This window comes from Pteronotus mesoamericanus, unplaced genomic scaffold, assembly GCF_021234165.1.
Source record: "Pteronotus mesoamericanus isolate MK-2021 breed Mesoamerican mustached bat unplaced genomic scaffold, CSHL_Meso_final scaffold_85, whole genome shotgun sequence".
In the NCBI taxonomy this organism is placed as follows: Eukaryota; Metazoa; Chordata; class Mammalia; order Chiroptera; family Mormoopidae; genus Pteronotus; species Pteronotus mesoamericanus.
In genome coordinates this window covers 16,697,744-16,712,595 of record NW_026555329.1, presented here as the reverse complement: position 1 = coordinate 16,712,595, position 14,852 = coordinate 16,697,744, and the positions used below count along the sequence as shown (strand labels likewise).

Sequence of the window (14,852 nt, the reverse complement as noted above, 5' to 3'; positions counted from 1 at the left end):
GACATAGTAGGTCATGTGAAAAAATGGAAACTGAGATACAATGACAGTCTCCGTGTAAAATGGCATTACCCCCTGGAGAACATTTGGCTGTGTGTAGAAAGCTGAAGACGAGGGTGCTTTACTTGCAGGCTGCCCAGGACAAGCCCCTGTTTCCACCTGGTATCCTGATAACCTTTCCCGATGTACCCTAGAGAGAAATTCTTGTACTCATACATTTCAGCATTCATAGGTTTTAATAAGTGAAAAATTGGAAATAACTAAAATATCCACGAGTAGTGGAATGGATCAATAAATGAAATACTATTTGGTAGCTAAAGTGAATGTATTAGATCTACATATTTCAACATAAAAAGATTTCTAAGAACACTGACTGAAAAAGCAATGTGATCCAAATTATGAAAATACTTAAAACATGTCATTAGCTTGTTTCCCTCTGGGAGGAAGAGAGGGAAAGGGAACTTGAAAGGAGTTCAAGAGAGACAATAAGCAACTTATAATGCAAGTCAAATTGTAATATTTGAGAACTAGTGAAATAAAGAAAAATCCAAAGTTTTGTCATGTTACAATCTTTTTATAACAATGTCCTTATCAATTTTAAACTCATGGATTTAGCTGCTACTGTGCCTGACATGTAAACTTACACTTTTATACCTCTGCCTTTGAAAATTCAATTTCTGCTTTGCCATATTACTGTCTAAAAATACGTGCTGTGAGGATTAAAACCATAACAACACAACTAACAAATTATTTTTGGAACTCATCTGATTTTGAGGATTTTGGAATTTATATTTCTATGGAAACAAAAGTGGACCCAAAACTGCACAATAAATAAGACTGTTTCAAACAATGAACAAAGCTCCATCCCTAGGGGCACTTATGGTCTTAAGCCCTAGTGACAGAAAACAGACAGATCACAGCAAGCAGTGTGGGAAGGAGATCCAAGATCGGGGGTGGAATGTGGGGGTAGCAAGATAGTTTCTTGGAATAGGTGGATTTTCTGGAAATTCTCAAGGGAGGGATGCAAAGGACCAACTCTTTGATGGAATGCTGTTTTGTATGTCAAAGTTTACGAGGAAAAAAGTCATCAAGACTAGTGTGGGCAAAAGACAAAAGAAGCAGTAAGGAAGGACATTTAAAAAGGTGGACAGAGGAGCCCACGTGGACAGAGCTGGAGGCCTTGGGATGTAGTGAGACCTTTCACTGAGGCTGAGCAGCCAGCTGTGTGGGGAACATGGTCAAAGCCAGAGGGAAGAGCATGTTTAATTAAGGTCTGGATGGATACTGTATTTTAAATGAAAAGGATAAACAAGTAAAGACCCTCAGTAGAGCAAAAAAAAGTACATTTTATTAATGGAGCCGGAGTTTTGCAATGATATATATGTGTAAGGAGAAGCTAGGATGCAATTGCCTATTTTGTGAATGACTGTGAGGTCAACACTATGAGAAGGGAAGAGAGGAAATGTGAGGAAGGTGCCGGACATACAGCGGGACAACCAACGGGATGAAAATGAAGGACTCAGTAGGCAAGGATTACAAACTCTAAGGCCAAAAAAAAGATACTCGCAGCTTTAGCAAACTGCAAAACCTTAAACAAGAACAGAAATAAGGCTCTAAAGAGAAGAAGCCTTGAAAAAATGGGAAGTGATCTATAATCAATAAGTTGATAAAGCAGGATTCTAAAGATGATACAATAATTATCAAGTTGATCTTTGGTAGGTAAAGAAAGGGTTACACTAAACTGATGTTTTTCTTAACAATCTTTAGAGAAAAAACCAATTTGATACAACATTTATTCCTATAAAGGCTTTTAAAAATTTTAATATCAAAGTTGATAGAATAAAGTTTTTTTTTTTTAATCTCGCATACTCTTTCTTGCTCTTCTAAAGGACTAAGTAATACATTCAGGACGTAAGGCTGAGTTTCTTAGGTTTCAAGACTGTTACGTAAACCACAATAAAAGAGCAATAAAAATATTTTTCAATTTAGAATCCTAGGTCTCCCTTGGGTGATTCAGAACTGAAATGTTTTCATGGGGTAAGTCTTAGATGACATTTCCTACCAGAGGTGTCAAGAATATGCAACAGTTTCCTTAATTTGTCTTGGGGCCTGCAAAATCTATTCGTGGTGGACAGTCATGTCCATAAATTCAACTATAAAGTTACTCTGCAATAAAAAGGAATGAAGTGCTGATACAAAAAAACAAAAAAACAAAAAAACCAAAACATGAATTTTGAAATCATTATGCTGGGAATAAGAAGACATATCAAAAGAGTACACACTCTATGAGTTTGTTTATGTAAAATTCTAGAATGTTTACACTAATCTAGATTGAGAAGTCAACATCAGTATTTGCTCAGGAGCAAGGGAAGAATGCATTGCAGATTCATGAAAAAATTTCGGGGGTGCTAGAAATGTTCTGTATCCTACTTGTATTGGTGGTTTCCTGGGTATATACATCTCTCAAAACTCATGGAATTGTATACTTTAAGTAAATGCAGTTTTGTACAGAAATTATACCTAACTAACTGATTTTTAAAAGTCAACTAAATAATTATTTCAAAATAAAAAATTAAAACTTCAACTAATGATGTAATAGAAATAGATTAGATGAGGAATTCCAATGGTCTGATGAAACATCAAGTTCTGCATCCTAGAAGTGGCAAATTGAAACATTGAAATGTGGTATATCTTTCTTTGAAAAGCCTGATGAGCCCTTTCGTTTCTGGAAGTGTTTGGAGAGCACCATCTCCTTCTAAGAAGTGGCTTGTTCACAGAGCTGCTGTTTGAACAAACAAGCTGAAATCACAGGATGCTAAGGAAGAGCAGAATCATTAGGGCACTTGGTCATTTTTTGGTTTCCCCAGAAACAAGCAAATAGTCTTGCTTCGAGTCCACTGCCAGGAGCCTGTGTTCCCAGTTGGGCAGGAGCTCTTGGGGAGGGTGTGGCTGGAGGGAGTAAGAACCTTCCTGGCCTTCACATCTGGCCAAACAAGGAAATGACTGTCCTGCATCTTCAGCAGTGAACAATAGGCAACTCATTATCACACCCCCAGGGTTCTCTCCTGCACATGCTGGACCCTTTTGTTCCAAGGTCACTGGTGAGGACTCCTTAAACAGCACAGGCAGGACTAGGCAGTTAGCCAGCCACCCTGCACATGTCTCACAAAAGAGATGCTTAGAGTAAGCATGCACCCCAAGCTATTGTACTGTTTCCCCTCTCAATAAGACTTTATAAGGTTAAGCATGCAGACTCTAGGGTCTTTGACCTTAAATTTTCAATTATAGAATGATGATAGAACAGTATCTATATCACAAGACTGTTGTTAACACCAAATAGAATAAAATAAGTGCTCAGAACAATGCCTACTACCCAGAGCACTCAAGACATGATAATTATGATTTAGATAAGATAAACTCAGGGTCCCCTGCTGAAAACAACTGAGTAAAAAAATTGAGAGTAATGTTGGAGAAAAAGATTGGGGGAAGAGACAAAGGGGCAAAACAATCTCTGAAATGGAGCCTGAGGCTTTTTCCAGCCTGTAGAGAACAGCCACAGGAAATGCTCATTACCTGTGAGGACACTTTTATTTTGGACTCTTCTTAAGAAATTAAAGAAAATATTTTTAAGAAAATAAATTTTTAACACTTAACAAATCAACCACTTTTTCTCCAGTTTTTGTCCTTGAGAAATATTGTGGAGAGGGATTTTGTTTTGATTACTTTGCCTTGTGTTTTACCAAGCAGCAAGGAAAGGTTCTTATACACAGCTAAGCAAAGGATAAAGAAAAAACCCATCAACACAGACAGTCAGACCAATCAAAAGGGACTCATTGATTTCATGGGAGAAGCTGTTGGGTGACTGCAAGTTGCAGATGATTTTACATTGGGTACCTTGTTAACACCTAAGAAAAGAGATAATTTTTTTAAAAATTGGAAGTCTATGAACTCTGCTTGAGCATAATACAGCAATACATGTTGGGACAAAATCAAAAAATATTTTTTCACATATAGAAAGGGAAAAGATCAATCTAATACAAATATAGCAGACCAAAAGTTGACCACAAACTGAATATAAATCAGCAGAGTTCAATGAGCCCAGGATGCATAAACAGGAGTCTGAACTGTGTAATTAGAAATTAATTCTTCCCAAATCCTCAGCATTGGCTAGCAATAAAGTTAGGAATGCAATTCTAGAGAATGAGCCTGGTTCTGCTCCAGTTTATCCGGTGTAAACCATCGAGGATGTGGAGAAAGACTTTGGAAAAACGTTCTTCTTTCCATTCTAAGGTGGGTTATTTTTCTTTCATTTTTTGACTCATTATCTATATTTACAGACTTTGTATTCAAAATATTGCTATTATAATGAGAAACATGTATGTAAAACCAACCCATGAGATACCTACCAGGCGATCCTGAATTTTATCTGCAAGCGTCGGGTCACTCATCAGTAGAATGGGTTCACTAGGTGAATCCCCAGATATCAAACGAAGTTTGTTTTCATTGACTACAGTGGAAAGTCCAATGGTGATAAATAATATTCCTGCACTTCTGGCATCTTCAGAAATACTTCGAACATCTGGATTCTTTGGATGGTCGATGCCATCAGTCATCAGCAAAGCTACTTTTACACCATCTTTACGTCCTTCTCTCTTAAATAGCCTAGTAGCATTGGAGATGGCATAATATGAGAAAGTACCTTGTCCAATAAAATTCATAGACTTAACCCTCTGCTTGAAAGTCTGTAGATCTTTCCAAGAAGAAAAGGGTGGGTCAATTTGGACAGTGCTGCTAAACTGAAGAGCTGCCAGTTTGATGTCGTATTTCAAGTGATAAACTGGAGTCAACTGGAAAATCTTGTCACTCAAATTAGCCACAAAATCTTTCTGTGCATCAAAGAGAATAATTTTAGAACTTTCAGAGCTGTCCACGATGAAAACAATGTCTATGAAGCAAGTGGAGTCTGAAAATAGAACAAACTGATTAGGCAAAAATACATGGGTCTACTCAAGAAACAATTTTACATAAGAAAAACACTGAGGCGATATGTTGTGGGCTATTTGTTTTTGAGAGCAGAGGGAAGTGAAAGAGAGGCACCCTGTAGGTAAGGCTTAACATGTGAAGACCTAAGTCTCTTAGCAAGTCTATACATTCTTTTTCTCATGTAAAATCATGCAAATCAAAACAATAATTTTAAAAATACCATATATCCTGAACATCTTCCGAAAGTAAAACCTGCTTAAAATGGGAGGGGAAAAAAGTGCATCATAGTTTAAAAACTCAACAAATATTGGGCAAAATTGTCTTCAGGTAAATAATACTGTACCTATTTCTAAGGTTGTGTGTCATGTTGGTGAGTCCCCATATTGTTTTGTAGTTTCTCTTTTTAATGTTTTGAAAGTAAGGGGAAAAATGACTATACATCACATTGTAGCAACAGTAAAGGAGAAAAAAACTTAAAAGAAGAAAATCTAAGATTGAATCTTAGGTCTATCTTACTAGTTAATTTGTCTATGACCTGGAACATGCCACTTAACCTTTGGGGGCCTCAGTTCTTTATCTATGATATGAAAGTGGCAATCTCTGTTATGCCTATTTTATAAGATTACTGTGAAGCTTAAGTGAAATAATAAGTGTACAAGTGCTTAAAAAAACCTCTGATGTTTTTATAGGTATGCCATATAAGTATATAAAGTGTATCATCATAATATAATCATATCAAAGTAGAATGTCACATATATGCATATGTATGTGGTTTGTTATTTACATCAAATGCTATTGATAAAAATGCATATTAATGTCTTAACAGGCTAAACTTAATCATTAAAAACAAAAACAAAACTTTTTTTTACCCTGGAGATAATTTTTCCTTGTAAATAAATTGGACTTTGATCCTTTCTTTCTTTGTCCATATATTGTTTGACTCATAAAAGCTGGCAAAAGCAGGAGGTAAAAGGCAATATGTCTGTTCCACATTTTGGTAGATGGTGAAAAATCATCTGCCTGTAGTACCTTCAATAGAAAAATCAGTTATAAATACTTTAATAAAATATAGTGTTGGCTATTTTTAACTCTAGTCCAGCAGAACTGAAAACTGACATGTGACAAGAGAAAAAAGTTTTCATTCATATTTATAGAGAAATATACACATTGAAGTTTTAAGTTTCTAATGCAAATAAATCATGGCACTATACCCAAACATTTATTAGTGAATATTTCTATAAATCAAAGAGTTATACGTAAGTAGTTCATATTTCCCACTTTAATCTGGGAAGCAGGGGGTCAGGAGAGCCATTTAAAACATTTCAGTGCATTCTATATGGTGACGATGGTTCAATCACAGTGTCTGCTTTGACATTCCCACATTCAGACTGATAATGGTTGTTCCACTCGTTTTCATTATAACTAATTGCTGGTGATCCTAATATTTTTACAGGGTTGCAGAGAACCACCACGATTTCAGTCTTACTATTTACATGCACAACATTAGTGAGTTCAGAGCTCAAGTCAAAAATTACCATAAGCTGTCCTTCTGTTTCCATGGAACCCCATTTTTCTTTTCTACTCTTATTTTGAAAACTGTGTCTCCACCAGAAGTCCAAGCTGGACCACAATTGTATATGCAATAAATCAAAAGAATGTGAGAGCAAATATAGATTTATTAAGCAACACTATTCTACCAGTTAATGGACAGAAATAGGGCTTGAAATCAGGAAGCACCCCTGCAGAGCAGCCCTGTGAAACTATTTTTCTTGGTAGATTAACAATAAAAAATTCAATCCTGTATTAAAATTTTCACCCATAACTCCATCACTCAGGATGCCCAGCTATACACCAGATGACTTGTAAATTCACACACTGCCCTTGCAAGAAAAGACTCACATGTGGCTTGCTCCGTATACCTGAGAATGAGGATAAGGAAACTTATTTTGAACCAATGTTCTGCATGGTTTAGAAATATTTGCCTGCCTAAATGATATTGACATCAGAAGTTCTGGGAAAAGAATCACACTTTCGTTCTTTGGCACCTTGCCTTCAGGGAATGGGAACTGGGAAACCATGAGCACGATTTTTCCAGGCTCTGAGTAGGGGGTAGAAATATATGCAAAAGCAGTGAAGAATGAAATGGGTGACTGACTTCTTTCATACCTGCCAGATGGAGAAATGCCTAAGAGAAGCAAAGCTGTTGGGTTGGGGATGAACCAATAGATGACTCCATTCCATAGTCTGTTTCTCAAATAGCATTGTCTAGCAGGAACTTTATTAAGCTGACTTCGTATCTGTCAGTATGGCTGAGTATCTCTGCTGGCAAGCACTGCAATTGAAATCTCAACTACTGTCCAGACCAGGTATGCTAAGATGTGAACACAGGTGAGTGTTAAAAGAAAGAACAAATATTGTGCTAAGGAAATAGAATACACAGAGGACATTCAGGATCCTCTGGATGTAATCCTCTTGCAAACCAAGGAGAAGAATACAAAAGGATGTTCAAGTACAATTCTGAAGATTAGAGTAAGGTTAAGGCTATGAAGCAAAATACAGCTGCTATTGCATTTTCAGAGGCAGGAAAGGAATAACGCCACATTCCTGGCATTACATATGGCTCTTCTTTTTTGTTGAGTCTATACCACAAGAAACTTCTCAGAAGTTCTTTAAATGGGAGACTGAGAATTTAATTTCATTGAAAGTGAGAGAGATTTTATAAGCTATGTGATCCAGATGATGCTTCAAAAACCTAAAAACGGTGATAACCATGCAGGATCATGAGAAGAAAACCACTTTCTTCTCATTTGTAGACCTCATCCTGGGCTTTCAAAATGCTGACTTTAAATAAAGGCTTATCTTTCTCCAAAAGTAAGCACCTGCTTATACAGTTTTCTTGGCATATAATTATATGAGTATATAAAATGCTCACTAAGATAACTTAATCTTTGGTGATAATCACAATATCTCGTATTTTATTACTATTTGCTCTAACATTTTTTATTTTGCTCTCCAAAACCAAAGTCTAGTATTCCTTTCTGTTTTCTGATATTAGAGGACATGCTTACACCTTCCCACTTTCCTTTCTTTAGTTTTTTAGTTTTTCTGCTTTTCTGAAATCATTATTAGTTTGGCATCTGAAGAACCCACAATGGAATACTACAAAACAGAAAGAAAGAAGGATCTCCTGCCCTTTACAACAGCATGTATGGAACTGGAGAGCATTATGTTAAGTGAAGTAAGCCAGGCGGTTAAAGACAAATACCATATGATCTCGCCTATACGTGGAACCTAATCAACAAAACAAACAAGAAAGCAAAATAGAAACAGAGACATGGAAATAAAGAACAAACTGACAGTGCCCAGAGGGGAGGGGAGAGGAGGGTAATGGAGGAAAGAAGGGGAAAGATCATTAAGGAACATGTATAAAGGACCCATGGATGAAGACAAGGAGGGAAGAGGGAGAGGACTGAATGTGGGAAGTGGGGGTGGGTAGGGTGGAGGAGAGTAATGGGGGGGGGGAATGGAGACAACTGTTATTGAACAACAATAAAAAAAGAAAAAAATGTTTAAAAGTTCAGAAAAAAAAGAAGAAAAAAGAGCTCACCCATTTCTAATCATTTTTACCAATTCTTACTTTTGCCTGCATTTTGAGTAAATTCCCACCTTTCTCTTATTTAAATATCTCATACAAGTAAAATAGGTTTCAGGAGAAATGTCATAAGTTAAATGAAAGGAATATAAACTTTTATGTTTACTGTTGGTTAAATTTTATAAATTCAGAAATAATGATTATCTTTATCCAAATGCCATATTTTTGCCTAAAATTTATTTTGAATGAATGCCAGGATCAGTAACTCTAAGAGACTTTAAAAATAAATTCATAAATGAAATTATCTTTCAACAGCATTTACCAATTTTACTCACAGTGTTTGCATCTCATTTGTTTATACCTGAAGAGAAAATGATAAATATTTTGTTCAAATTGCCAAACTAACCAAGTTTTAAAGTATTCTGCAATTAATACCTAATTATAAAAACTTTCTTGAATGAAGAAAAAGATTCATCAAAAGATATGTAACATCATTACAGTGTTATGCAGTAGATTATAAATTAACAATTAATTTTAAAATAATTTAAAAATAAATTTTAAATTTCTACACTTTAAAATTCTACAATTATTCATATTTTTCTAATAATTAAATTAAAATAATAGCAGAGGATAAAGTTTTTTGATAAGCTTTTTTCACATAGTAAGTATGTAAACCATTTAGACCTCCACATTTCCTCAGTGGTCCTCTCTGATCACAAGTGATGAAAACAAAACTGTTATGTCTTACCTTAAAAAGTTTGTCAAACAGGAATTAAAGACTGGTTAAGCAAATGCCAACAGCAGGGACCATCGTTGGGGATTGAATTGACTACTGGATAGTTCTCTGATCTGTGGGAAACAAAAATTGCCTTTGCTTTGGATCTTTTGCAATCTTTTATTCATGTTCATTAGACTACGGAAAAGCAAGAGTGGTCAGGCATTTGGCCAGGGTGCAAGATTTGGGTGGGATCAGTAAGTAATTTAAAGGAATAGTGTCCTTTCAGAACAAGTCTGTGTTTTCCAGACTGTTTTAAAACAACTTGAGCAATTTTTTTTTTATTTAACATGTTAGGCATTTATTGACAGTCTGCCTTTGTTCTCATGCTATGTTCTTCACTTTCTATTTTTTTCATCTCTTTGCCTGGAGTATGTGCTCTGTTAGAGATTGATTCTAAACAGCTCCATGAAGGACTATAATGACTCCAGACTCAGGTGCAAAACTGGGTTTTCAAGAGAGACAGTGGGTTGATAATTATTGAAGCTGGATTATGAGTATATAGAAGCTCATTATTTTAGTCTTTCTACCTCTGTAATTTTTGAAAGTTTTCATTATAAAAAGTTTACATAACATATAGTAAAAGAGTGATCTAAATTTAGTTCTTGGTTTGTCTCTAACATAGGGACCTCAGTTTCCCACTTATGAAACAAGGCAGCAGATTGAATTATTTATCAAGATCCTTTCAAACCGTAACATAAGAGGTAGGTTTACAAGGGTTAATATTCTGAGGTCTCTGTCCAGGAAATGTGGTCACTATAGTGGTTCCTTTCACTCTCTCTCTCACTCTCTCTCCCTCTCTCTTTTTCTCTCTTAAATTTTCTACCTTGTGATAACAGCCTGTGTTAAGTCAACTTTTATCAGTACAAAACGTATGGCCAAGAAGCCACTTGATCTCTAGCCAACTAACAGGGAGGCCTCTCTGTGGACTGCCTCAGAGATGGAGAATAGTAAGATGACCAGAGAAAGCAACATAATTGTTTTAAATCAGCTTTCTTAGGAATGCATTTTAGCATTTATGCATCTGTTTATTGTAACAATAATAGTTTCTACTTCATGAACACTTTACCAAGCTGGGTACTGTGCTCAGTGCTTCACATACATTAAGGCCTTTAGCCCTCCAAAAGCACGACCACCTAGCTATAATAAATACTATGAGAATCCACATTTTGCAGGTGAGGATGCTGAGGCAGCGAAGAATTCAATCATTTGCCCACTGTTATACTAATAGCAGAGAATGCCAGAATGGAGTCTTAATTCAGAACTATCTGACCACTGAAGCTCACTTACAGCAACTATCACACCATTAAATTAGGTGTCCACGTGAACGTTCAGGCTTTCATTGTCTCCTCACCACAAAGCAGCCCTTGGGGAACCGAGGGAGTCTTGGAGTCTTGGTAATAGAAAAAAGGAACGGTGGGTCTCTTGCAAAACTAACAGTGGGATTTCCCAGGAAGCAAACATATGTATTTATAGATTTACACATACATTGTTTGAATAGCCCATGGATGTTAGCCACACTTTTCACTTTTGTGAGATGAGAATCATGGGATAACAAAGTAGCATTTTTCAGAAGGTCAGCTCTCTTTTTCCTGAGGTAGATTAGCAACCTGAAGAATAGTAATACCTCTAAGAAGCAAACAGGTGACTCCTGGTGGGGAGAAATGGTCTAAAGCCTTCCTTCTTGTTAACTGTTCTTAATAAATACTTGTTGAAGGAATGATTATTAGAAGTAATTTTTTAGTGTTCCTCGATCACTTGAGAACCATGATACAACCGATTGCTCTCCTCCAGAGCACTGTTAGATAGCAGATCTTTTTCAACTTTTTTCAAAATATTATAATACTCTACTTAAATAGAATCTATGTTGGCTTTATTTGTTTTGGTAGTAGTGCCAAGATCTCCATTTCAGTAATGATAATATTTTGGGGTCCTAGAATCATTTAAGAGAAATCAAAGTCTGGCGTGGCTTGTAAATATCAGAAGATTTTATCTGAATGATGTTACAGAAGCGCACAAAAAAAGGCTAATAACATATCAGCTCAATATACATCTGGACTGAGATCAAGGTTTAGTGAAATGTTTCACAATCTTCTCCCAGTGTCACCCACCTTCCATACTGACTATCCAGAATAGAAGAGAGCATTGTCAACTGAGAAGGAAGAAGTCAATGATCTTCTTACCCAATTTGGAGAAATTAGAGGCTCCCTTCATTTTTTTTTAAGTATAAAATCTTGCTGTAGTAGAATTTGTAACATTTGCTCCAAAGCTCTGAAGTTTCTGAGATGTATTATGCTTCTTGTCTCCGAGAGTATGACTTGGCCATTCTCTCGTCATTCTTCGGGAGATTAAAGAAATGCCAAAATGGTGAGTTTATTTAACAATTTAGGAATGGATTAAAAGTATTCAAAGAAATGGAAGTGGAAATTATCATTGGTAATCAAATGCAGAAAATGTGGCATTGCTTAAGTCTGGAGCAGCGTGACTCCAGCGCCACTCCCCTCACCAAATTTGGATTGAGTTGACTCTTCTGCATTCCCTGTACTCGATTGTTTTTTGCATTGTTTACTCCTGATATATCTTGCTTCATTATTTGTCATTTGGTCCCCAGCTTGAACAGTTGTGTCACACAGTGCCTTAAAACACAGTGACAGTGTAAACCCCGCTATACCAATCTTACAACTTTTAAAATTTTTCTCTGAAATTTTCCTTCATAACTGATATTTGTTTATTCTGTGTTATTTATTCTTTAGTAAGAGCAAATTACGTTATGCCAAGAAAAGAAAAACTGAGTGCTCTCTGGAACAATTTACAATTTTCCTTTCTAAGAAACGTCTGAAAGTGGCTAGGTCTTGTCCTATCATAGATTTGAATATTTGATTTTTAAAAAGTTATTCTTTTCAGCCAGTGGATAGAGCATAAGTTTTTCATGTAGAGTCCATGAAAAGAGAAACAGATCTAGTTAAGCTTTGGCCAAGTTCTACTTTTGATGGGGAAAATTTTTTCATTTATTTGATTTTACTTTCAGGTATTAGAAAGTATTTTACTGTATCTTCGTTCTTTGATTGCCCAATATGTGGTATTTGACCTTTTCTTGTGTTGAGGGCAAATGATAACACTGAATCTCAGAACAGAAAAGAAACAGAAAACACTTTTGTTTCATTCATTTCACAGATAACAAAATAGAGGACAGATGTTGTGACCCACATAAAGGTCATACCATGAGTCAGTGAGGGAATAAAGTTTAGATGTTTGTGAGTTAGTTGGCCAACTTTCAATACCCTAAATACCCCAGGAAGTTTCTAAGCCTTTTTACACATTCAGGCTTGTGCCAGAGCAGGAGAAAAAGGAGGCTGGTCAATGGCCAATAATTCATGTTTGAAAAATACGGATTTTATTTTAGTAGCAAATGGCTCAGGACAAGTTACCTTGGACTAAATTCCATCATTCATTGAGTCTCACATATCATTGTGCAAATCTTAATGCCTGGGTCATAAAGTCAATGAATACCATTTCTTAGAACCCTGAGTTAAAGAACTTTTTCCTCCAGGTTTGAGGAGGCTTGCCTGGGTAGCTGGGTATTTTACATGGATTTGTGACCTGTGGTACATGTAATTGATACCTGATCAAAACATGGCCAGTAATATAGGTAAATATCATTTTCAGGAATAAGTCTCAGAAACTCAACACCCATTTGGGTTTCTGGTCAGTTCATTTGAGATTTAGTATGAATATCCACCAAAAAAGTCTTTAAAATAACTCAATCAAATTCCTGGAACAAAAGTGTTTTAAGAACACTAAATAACTTATCTCACATTATGTCAACCCATTACAACACTGGTTTACACAACATTGTTATTACATCTAAATTATATAGTTCTTCCTGAATAGTTTGTTTCTTCTTCTATCCTTTTAAATTCTTTACTAAGGGTAAATTACCCATGGATGAAGTTTGCAGTGAAAAAGGCTTGAGATGAATTAATACTTTATTATCTGGGGACATAAAAAACAGTAATATGAAACCATCCACAAACATAAGGTACCTATTATAATCATTATTCATTGTTTACATCCAGAACTATAGATTCTGAAATCACACACATATAATTTTAGTTAATGTAAAATAACATTTACTTAAGTGTATAGTTTCTTTTATATTAATTGACCAAATTCAGAAATGCCAAATACTAACTCAAATCATTGACAGCGGGTACTGAGGGACTATTGTTTGAAAAAAGATATTTGGGCACCACCTTGTGGGGCTTTGTAGAAAGACATGGTGTAAGAGTCACTAGCCTACTATTATTAACAAATTAAAATTCTTAAGTACCTCTGATGATGAACAGGTAGAATGTAAGTTGGTTTCTGCAAATTTTCAGAGTAGATGAATAATGAGATGAATCAAAGGAGCGACAAACTACTATTATATATAAATCAAGAAACTAAGTAACATCTGATGAAATCTAAAATTAATTCATTTAACAAACACTAATTTTTCTACTATATAGAGGCATTGGATAGAAGACAAATAAGGCCCAATCTCTTCAGCTCAGTGGAGGAGATAGGCAAATAAAAGGCAATGGCAAATTTTGCTAAAAAAAATTTTTTTTAAGTAATCAAATATCAAACTCTAGTTAATGATACCATGCTGAAGTGTTAGGGAGCACGTTGTACACATGCCTGCAACTTAACTCTGCAATGCATCATTGAAAAAAAAAAGAAAATGGATTAACAGGATGGGTAGATGAATAGATAGAGAAAATATATCAATTATATACCAAGTGTTAATTGCAGAGTCCAGGTGGTGGATGGTGGGTTTGCTGTATCATTCTGTCAGCTTTTCTATATATTTCAAAATTTTCATAACAAAGTATTAGACAAAAAAGACAATGGAAATGCAGTGTGATACTATCTGTAAAAGAGGCCAGCAAAGAGGGCACCGAGCCCAAACTGCAACATGGAGGCTGGCAGTGCAGGCACCAGAGGATATGTAGGGGTTTCTTTTGTGCCACGTCAAAAGGGTTAAAATTTATCTTGAAAACAGTGAGGAGGCACTAAACGATTTTAAGCAGAGGAGTGACATAATCACATTTTCATATTAGAAAACTTGCTCTGGTGACTGTGTGAAGAATAAATTCCAGGAAAGCACATTTCCTTCAAGGGACAGTTCACGTCGCTGACACATCCACGGCAGTGTGTAGCAGAAAGGCCTGGGTCCCTTGTTCCAACTCAAGGCATCTGTGAAGGGCCATCCCAGTTCTAAAGCTTCCCATGAATTGGCTGAATTCTTTGGTATTGAATCACAGCTCATCTTACTCTGCCCAGTCCTGCATCTTCCTCTCCCCCTTCCTCAGGTGAACAGTCCCTAATAAGTATCTTACATCCTAATCTTCTTGGAATATAGTTCTCAGGGCTCTAAGCTTTAGGCACGGTGTTAAGTAAGCCTGTCTTGTAAGAGATCTGGCACATAGCATATGCTCCATAATTGTTTGTTATCAAACAGTC

The 14,852-nt window shown here is 36.0% G+C and overlaps 1 protein-coding gene across 1 annotated transcript in view; it reads right to left on the bottom strand.

Annotated features, from left to right (window-relative positions):
* COL28A1 (collagen type XXVIII alpha 1 chain) overlaps positions 1-9,425 on the bottom strand; it is a 142,512-nt gene extending 133,087 nt beyond the window's left edge. Inside the window, exons 1-3 of the mRNA XM_054563975.1 lie at positions 9,321-9,425; positions 5,850-6,009; positions 4,404-4,960 (exon numbers count right to left, since the gene is read on the bottom strand). Of these exons, the coding sequence (XP_054419950.1) occupies positions 4,404-4,960; positions 5,850-5,973 (681 nt within the window). The 5' untranslated portion in view covers positions 5,974-6,009; positions 9,321-9,425. The remainder of the gene's footprint in view (positions 1-4,403; positions 4,961-5,849; positions 6,010-9,320) is intronic.
* Between the last annotated feature and the right edge of the window lie 5,427 nt (positions 9,426-14,852).